Consider the following 9,300-nt stretch of genomic DNA (forward strand, 5'->3'; position numbering starts at 1 on the left):
TACTTGTAATTACACAATCTCCTTTAAATACATTTAGTCACACCTTGTAAAGTAGTTGAATACCACTCTTATTCTCAAAATTTTGTTTCTCTCTCTAAAGTATTCTTACATTGAGTTTTCTTGTTTAAAAAAGGCTTACTAAGTTAGAATCTCTTCGATCTAACTTAGTGCCACACGGATCTACTTTTAGCCCGTGACACTAGGCTTATGACTTTTTTTAGCTGAACAATTGACTAGGATGAGATTGAAGTCTTCCGAAACTAATATCAGAAAATACAATATAAAACATTGAAAAGCTAGTTACATGAAAAACTAACTTGTATGCAATTTTAACATTCAATTATCAATGTTCTCAAACAATTTATTATACTAGAAATCCGAAAAATCACTAGCAATTACTCCTGATTATGTTTGATGGGCACAAGGCGAAGAGGCAACTTCTTGTGAGTAGTAAGACCAAATTCCTCTTCTAGGCTAATATCTTCAATTGACGTTCCTTTAGGCAACTCCCAATCAAAAGAATGCAATAAGTTTGCTAGAACAAGTTCAACATTGGTGCTTCCCATTGCCATACCAGGACAAATCCTTCTGCCACTACCAAATGGGATCAACTCGAAGTGTCGCCCATTAAAATCAACCTCGCTCTTCTCAAACCTCTCAGGATAGTACTCCTCTGGCCTATCCCAAATCTTGGGGTCACGACCTATAGCCCAAACATTAACAAATATCATTGTTTTTGGGTACACATCGTAGCCACCTATCTTGCAATGTTTCATGCATTCTCGAGGGATTAGTAAAGTTGCCGGGGGATGAAGCCTGAAAGTTTCTTTCACAACCATTTTTAAATATTTAAGTTTATCCACATCTTCATGTCTAACCATGTCTTTTTTACCCACTAGAGCTCGGATCTCAGATCGAACCTTACGCATCACTCTTGGATTCCTCGATAATTCTGTCATTGCCCATACGGTTGAGATGGAAGAGGTGTCTATTCCGCCAATAAATATATCCTGAAAATTACATAAAATATTTTGTGATATTAATTTTTGTCATACTAAAACATTAACTAAACAATGATTTTGAATAAAAGAAATCTTCATAGAAAAAACAATTCAATCGAAAAATAGGTAATTATTACAAATTTAATCAAAATACAAAGTAGAACATTGAAGACCTTGTTGGGATTTAAGTTATTTAAATAATGTATTTTTTTATTTATAAAAAGTTACGAAAAATTGAATTATTGGTGAAACAATTTAAAGTATATTAATATTTAATAAGAAAGTTTATTTTAAAAAATAAATACAAGATAAGTAAGAGAGCAATAAATTATTTAAATAATTTATGCCCTAATAAAAGTCACCAAAATAATAAATAAGAAAGCTTAATTAAGTTGAATGGTGGATGCCCTCCTCCATATATAATATTTAAATGAAAAAGAAAAAAGAGCGACTCTGAAAATCGGGACTCGCATAGCGAAGGGATCACATTGTTATACAAAAGAGACCTGACTGTTATATAAAAGGAACATCGCTATTATACAAAGGGGACCCTGAGTAGGCGAAGTCCCCTTTGTATAACAACGATATCCCTTTTTATAACAATGAAGTTCTTTCACTGTACGAATCGCGATTTCAGAGTCGTAATATATCATTTCCCAAAAAAATAAAAAGGAGGAGAAACTTACAAAAAGCATAGCCTTAACATGATCCAAGGAGAAACCAAATGAAGTTTTGTCATCCTTATGTAATCTAAGCAATATGTCAACGATATCCTCCTTATCCGGTTTGATTCTAGCAGGATTGAGATGTTCTTCAATGACCCTATTTAGAAAAACATCGAAATTCAATGCCCACTTCTTGAGCCTTGAATATTTCCCGGTCATAGTGTCAATGATCCACCCAAACGTAGGAAAATAATCGGTCGCCCAAAAACAACTCAACATTTCAAGAGCATCATGTATAGCCAACTCAAATTTCTTATGGTCAAATTGTTTCCCCTCATAACTCTTTCCAAAAGCAACCTTACACAAGATATTGTTAAGCAATGAAAATACCTTCTCCCCCATCTCCATCTCACGATCCAAATTATTCGCAGAAAGAGCCTCGATGAAACTCTTGACTTCGGATTCTCTAATGGATGCGAATGAGCCGACTCTTTTCACCGAGAAGAGCTCCAAAACACACAACTTCCTCATCTCTCGCCAATAATCATTGTAAGGCACAAATGTGATGTCCAACAAATTGTATGACAACATTTTAGGACCATAAGAAGGTGGCCTACTGCAACAATCGACATCATTAGTCTTGAGAACCTCTTCCGCCATCTGCGACGATGAAACGACCAGAGTAGGGATTTGACCTAGTTTCAACAGCATCACAGGGCCATATTTCTTGGCAAGCTCTCTCATGGCTTGATGAGGAAGGGAACCAAGTTGATGCAAGTTTCCGATGATTGGTAGTGTTTTCGGGGATGGTGGATGAACGCCCACATGTTTTTTCTTGCCTTTCAAAAGAGTGAAAGAAATTGAGGCTATGAGAAGGAGAGAGGCGAAGAAGTACAATGAAATTATCTCCATTTTATCTAGTGATGCATGCAAAATGCAAAGAAGACTACAAATAATGTGTGGAGTTCACTATCTATGACACTTCCATTTATAGCCATTCAAATTACTAATTATTGTAATCTTTTAATTTTTTTTAATTTTTTTTATGGTATTAGAGCATCAGCAGCGCACAAACAAGACCTCTGCCCTCTTATTTTGTGAAATCAATATTCCACATCAGCAGAAAACCGGCACACATTGTAGTTGGCCAAAACACTCCAATGCTTCCGCCCGCCCTCTTATCTAAATAATAAATTTTATTTATAATATTTTAAATAAATAACTAATTTATAATATAGGAATATTATAACTAATATTCTTATATTATAGCTATATTATAGGAAAATTTGAGATTTTAAACTCACGTATTAATATAATTAATAAAAAATATATTAATTTATTTAAAAAATATATTTATTAATTAAATATATAAGTAATATTCCTGTATTATATATATTATAGGAGAATTTAAAATTTCACTCTTAAAATATATTAATATAATTAATAGAAAATATAAAATATTTTTATAATTTAAAATATATTATAATATTAAAAACGAATAAATTTGAGAATATATAACATATATTCTTATATTATAGGAAAATTTGAGAATATATAATTAATATTTCTATATTATAATAAAATATTATAATATTTTTATAATTAAATATATAATTAATATTATTATAATTTAATATATAATTAATATTCTTATCTTATAGTAAAACTGTAGAATATAATGTTACTTAAAAATAGTAGAAAAAAATATTATAATTAAATATATAACTAATATTCATATATTATATAATATTATATAATGATGAAAAAGTCAGAGGAGGGCATGACTGAGGGCACTGCCCTCTTTTTGCTTTTATCTACAATGCAAACAAATGAAAAAAACCAATGACCTGCCCTTTTTCACGCTGTCTCATGCGGGCACAGGTCATTCGCTAGAGATACTCTTAGATTCAGATGTATTTGGAATTTGAATTGAAAAGAATTCAGATTTTGAACTATAATTTGTTCAGATTAAATTTGATCTTATCCAGTTTAGGAATTGTAATTCAATATTTTCTAAATATTAAAATTATAATTATAATACAAGTACACATATCCAAACATGGTAACATAAAAAAATAAAGAAATAAAATTTAGTATTTCATCAATAACTCTTAAGAATCTTTATCATTTTTCAATATTTAATAATTTAATACATCCTCACCAAAAAATTCTAACTCTCATTAATGAATTGCAATAATAAATAAACTAAAAATAAAAGAAAGCTATTTTCATATAACTGTAATTTGAATTGCAGTTGAGATATTATACAGTTGAAATTTAATTATACTTTTTGATTAATTAAATGCTTCTAGAAGATAGACTACTTTTAGAAGATAAAATAGAGAGAATCCGGGAAATTTAGTATTTCATCAATAACTTCTAGAAGATAGACTACTTTTTGATCCAACATAGGCATTCATGTCAAACACTTTTTTTGCTTATAATTTTTTGGGAAATTTGTACGATAGATACCTTAAAGATACACTTATTTGATTTTTTTTTAAACGCATAAAATTAAATATGTTGGTGATATTTTTTTTTTTTTTTTGACGATTTTGTCCATGTCGCCAACGTCCACATTCGCGAGACGCAACTGGCATTCGCAAGACGCAACTGACAATCGCGTGACAAAATTTTTTATTTTATTTTATTTTTTATAATTTTTTTTTCGTCTCACAATTGCCGGTTGTGTCTCGCAACTGAGATATTTTTGTCCAAAAAATAAAAGTGTCACTAGCGTATTTAATTTTCTGTGCTCGTCAAAAAGTAAAATATGAGCATCTTTAAGGTCATTTAATCAAATTTCCCAATTTTTGTGGTTAATGTTCAAATATACAATTTTGAACTGACAGCTCGATCTCTATTATTGTAGTTATAAAAAAAAATTATTTTTAAAAATTTATTAGATTTTTTTCTTCTTATTTTTAAATATAATTGCTACGAATTATTAGACTAGACAATTAAACTCTATTTCTTATACAAAAGTTATTTAAAAATAAAAACAATAAAATAGTTCTTAAACTATAGGTATTTAAAAAAAAAACAAATTGGGATTTTCATTATTTTGAAATACATTTTGACCTATTTTCTTTTCCAAAGAGGATACGCATAGGCCCCGGTCATATATATATCACTCTTTAAATTGCATGGAAAATAAAAATTTGTCCAGTCTTAAAAAAAAAAAAAAAAAAGAAAATTAAAATTTTATAATAATAATAAAGATATTATAAAACAAGTAAGAATAAAAAAGAAATAATTGTACAAATTACCATTTAAAAGAAATATTGTATAAATTACCATTTAAAAAAAACTTGATTATTTTCTCAAAATTTGAAGAAGCGATATTTGATTGGATTCTTTTTATTCTTAAATAATATTTAAATTAAAATAAAATTCGTGAAAAAGATTAATGTCAAACTAAAACCACATAATTAAAAGAGTTTGTTCCTTCTCTGAGTTCTATTTTTTTTTTTTCAAAAGAGATAACTTAGAATTTGAGGAGGGTAATCATATTATTATTTTTATGGGTGTACTAATTTTAAATTGACCCCTCTTTCGAGTTTGGATTTAGTTTATATAAGAAAAATGTTTTGTTTTTGGGGTAATTTTTACTAACATGTCATTTTTAGCAATTTCAAACACACTAACATGTAATTTTTAATTATTAAGAAATTCAACATGAAGTGATTACAATGTTAATCACTATATTAGATTTGTTATACTTTAATAACCTAAAATAAGCTTCAACACTAGTGTACGATGAAAACGATTTAAAGGAAATATGATCAAGCATATCCTCGTGATCAAACTTTTTTTCGGTTATTTTATTTAATTGCACTTTATTTGAATATTTTGTAACATCATATTTGTGAATACAAGATTTTGTATTTTTTTTTTAACAAAATTTATATAATTTTACCATCAATTGTCTTCTAAACAACACATTCATTCATCCCAAATAAATAATGACGTTTTTATTAATTTGAATAACGGACTCTAACTCTAACTCTAACTATCCTACAAATAATAACTTTGAAAATTCATAGTCAAATAAAATTGACTATTATGCATATAACATTCAAATATTCAATTATCACAATTGTTCAATATTTGCTTAATTTATTTTAACTGAAACTGAAAAGTGTCTAGTTAATACATTTTATTGATGATTCAACTTCATTCATTATAGTTAATGACAATTAAAGGTGCTGGATTGTTATTTGAAATTGATTTGTATTTGACTTTTTTAAATTGTTTTATTATGGCTTCACATATTCTTGTATTGTTATTCAATGATAATTATTTAAGTACTAATAAGTTCAATGCGCAGTAAATAATTACAATGTTTAATCACTATTGATTTTTTTTTTTTTTTTACTTTTGTAAGATACTCGGCTACAATAAAAACAGTTGACACCAGAATTTTAATTTCTATGCTTCAACATAAGAGCAAGACATTGAAATTGTTCAAGGGAAAATGTATAACACATATCTCTAATCTTAATTTTCGGTGATTTTGTTTCATTACCCTTTATTTAATTTATTTGCAATTTTGTATTTGTGAATATAAGTATTCTGAAGACTTAGAAATTTGACATACCTTATCTTATAAATAATATTATTATTTTTATAATAATATTGAAAAAATATTTTGAATTTTTATATTTAAAATAATTTAAAAAAGAATTAAGGATGAAATTAGGATTAATTATTGTTATAATTAAACCCTACCTGGAAAATTATTTGAAAACCCAAAAATAATTTAAGGTTAAAATATTGTATCTAGTTTACCCAAATTAGACCAAAGAAGAGTGTACAAATATTTAATTGTGATTTATTCATGATTTATGTTTAATTCATGACTTAAACCAATTAAATAAAATACCCCAAAATACAAAAAATAAAATAAAATATAATCATAATTGTTATTATGATTCTAGAAATATTTTTTTTGTTAAATATTTGGTGAAGAAATGAATTTAAAAGGAATTAAAAATCGATTTTAATAAACCTTTTAAACAAAAATAAAATCGGGTAATCCTGTGTAGCTGAATTTTTGTTAAAACTTTGCAACAGGATCCTAGACCATCAAATGAGCACCCAAATCTCATCAAACAACCAAAAACGCGCCAGCGCAACTAGCCACAATGTATCAACTAACGGGATGGACTAACCCCGTTAGTCAATACCGCTGACCGCGGACGGAACGCGAATGCTGTTAGTTGAAACACCGTCATTTCAGCCATCTTCTTCGATGTGATGCAAGGTTCTCCGGAAACACGACCTCACCGACACGATTCTTCTAGAAGCTTCAGCTCATGCTACGGGCATCCTTATTGCTTCAAATTTTGGCCACAACTCCCCCTTATCCTCCAGCCTTATCCTACCATAGATAAGGCTGTCACGTTTTAGCGATAAGAATGGAAAATGTTAAATCTGACTTCAATTACCCTCCCCGACCACCTTAGAGGTAGTATAAATACTCCTCATTGCTCTGTGAAGAAAATCATCGAACAACATCCAAGAATTACACACTGAATCAATTTGTGAAGAATCCGGCCAATATTGATTTTTGAAAATCTTTTTCGGCGTCTCCTACTTCGATCCAGGCTTCTAGATAGTTTCCAACACCTTTCAGGAGTGTTCTCCAGCTGTTGGTATGAATTCAGAAGCCTTAAGTTTTAGTTTGTAATCAAAACTTTGAATATTTTTCAAAGTTTTCTTGTTTGATCGGATTTGATCTATTTTTGAACTTGATTATGTGATTTCTTTGTTGATAATCATTATATATATATCATCTATGAACTTTCTGTGGAAAGAGAATCGATCAAATCAATTTGAATTAAAAAATTTGAAAATTTAAGTTTGAAAACTGGATTTTTAAAATTTTTGCGTTCTTAGTTTTAATCTGGATTTTTTTTATCTAGTTAGTTGCTATACATGTTTGTTAACATGTTATGATTATTTCCAAGCAATTGTAGCATTGTTTTAGTCATATTTGATCAAACTGTAGTTTTAAAATTTAAACTTAAAAGCTAGATTTTGAAATCTTGTGTTCTGGAGTTTATTCCGGATTTGTTAATCTAATTAATTGTTATATATGTAAACATGTTAGGATGAATTCCAAGTAACTGTTTCATCAATTTGATCATTTTTGATCAATTTGTGTTTTTGTTTTTTTTGGGTTTTGATTCAATCTTTAAAAATTGTTTTAATTTTTGAATGATGTTCTTGTTTTGGTTGAGTTCAACTATATTCATCATTTCAAGATAATGAAACAAAAATCTGACCTTGAAATGGCTTAATTTGAAAGATCTCAAAATTTGACATAGAAATGGTATTTTGAAATTGATCTTTGTAAAGATCCTAAAATCGTGATTTATGTTAGGGATTTTGTTCTTATGATCATATGAACTAACTGTAGCTTACGGATCATGATTTCATGATCCCAATCAAAAGATATAAGTTTATGAAATTTTGACCAAATCAAGAACACTTCGGTCCTGCATCCGATTGAAGATCTTAGTCGCGACTGAGGAGTTTGACCGATGAACTTAGCCAACGACCGAGGAATCCGACCGAGAAAATTGATTTGGGACCGAGGATCCTAGGACCGAATTTTTGACCTAAGACCGGTGTTCTTCAGCTCCGACCGAGGACCATGGCCGGTGTTCTTGAGGAAGGACTGAGCCCCGCTACTGATGATTTTAGCCTAAGACCGTGTACTAAAACTGAGAGCCTCTATCATAGGACCGATGATTAGGACCAAGCCTCCTAGACCTAGGACCGGTAAAACTAACCTTAACTCTATACCTAGGACCATAGTTATAAAACCCTAGGACCGAACACCTAGATCGGTAGACTTGACTTGGGACCGAGCCTCCTAGGTCTACGACCAAGCCGCTTGAGTTTGGTACCGAGCTCTCTGGTCTATTGACCCATATGAACCGAACCATGGTCTGGACCTCTCCGATCTTGACCGAGCCTGACCAAGTCTAGATCGGCCGAAACGAACCCAGACCCTAGGACTCTAGTCTAGGTCTGTTTGGTTCGGATTTTCAAAACCCAAAATTATTTTTGTAATTTTAAAACTCAAACCCATTTTTAAATAATTTCGAAAGATCAGAAAATGATATTTTTATATTTTCGGGATGATTCATAAACCAATATTTTGGATAAGGCCCCGTTCGAGATTTATTTTTAAATTTTTAATACCTTCCTTTGACATTTTTAGATTTTGTTAAACTTGATACCAACGCAACAGGTACACACCCCTTTCAAATAATTTTGTATAATTATTTACGCAACATAAGCCCATCCTCATTTAGAACTCATAAACTACTAATCAAAGAAAATAAGTGTTATAAATGAATTTATCGTAACCAGACTTTGTTTATTTTACCAAATTTTAAAAACGACCTTAGGCGGGCATGAAAGACATAGCGCGGAAGCCCTTTCTTGAGCGTAAACAGACAATAAACCCCCTTTTCAAAAACTCTAGTATAAATACATTTGTACACGTATCATTTTATTGATTTTCATAAAATCACTTGGCGACTCTGATTTTCAAATAAACAATATTTTTAAATTAATTATGTTTAATTGATTTAAATTGAGTTCAATTTAAATTGTTA

General features: G+C 29.6%; 1 protein-coding gene across 1 annotated transcript; it reads right to left on the reverse strand.

Moving 5' to 3' along the window:
• Positions 1-261: 261 nt before the first annotated feature.
• Positions 262-2,571, reverse strand: LOC124942171 (2-methylbutanal oxime monooxygenase-like). Its single transcript, XM_047482624.1, has 2 exons — positions 1,688-2,571; positions 262-1,010 (listed from the first exon to the last, which is right to left on the reverse strand). The coding sequence occupies exons 1-2, from the start codon at positions 2,408-2,410 to the stop codon at positions 396-398; spliced, it is 1,338 nt and encodes a 445-aa protein (XP_047338580.1). The 5' UTR covers positions 2,411-2,571; the 3' UTR covers positions 262-395.
• Between the last annotated feature and the right edge of the window lie 6,729 nt (positions 2,572-9,300).

Source organism: Impatiens glandulifera, chromosome 6 (genome assembly GCF_907164915.1).
Source record: "Impatiens glandulifera chromosome 6, dImpGla2.1, whole genome shotgun sequence".
In the NCBI taxonomy this organism is placed as follows: domain Eukaryota; kingdom Viridiplantae; phylum Streptophyta; class Magnoliopsida; order Ericales; family Balsaminaceae; genus Impatiens; species Impatiens glandulifera.

What these genes read in the sequence shown, in the direction of transcription:
- LOC124942171 (XM_047482624.1), bottom strand. Translation starts at nt 2,410, where the DNA reads ATGAGAGAGCTTGCCAAGAAATATGGCCCTGTGATGCTGTTGAAACTA. An exon ending in ATGTTAAGGCTATGCTTTTT is followed by an intron (nt 1,011 to 1,687) that starts GTAAGTTTCTCC and finishes TGTAATTTTCAG; the next exon opens with GATATATTTATTGGCGGAAT.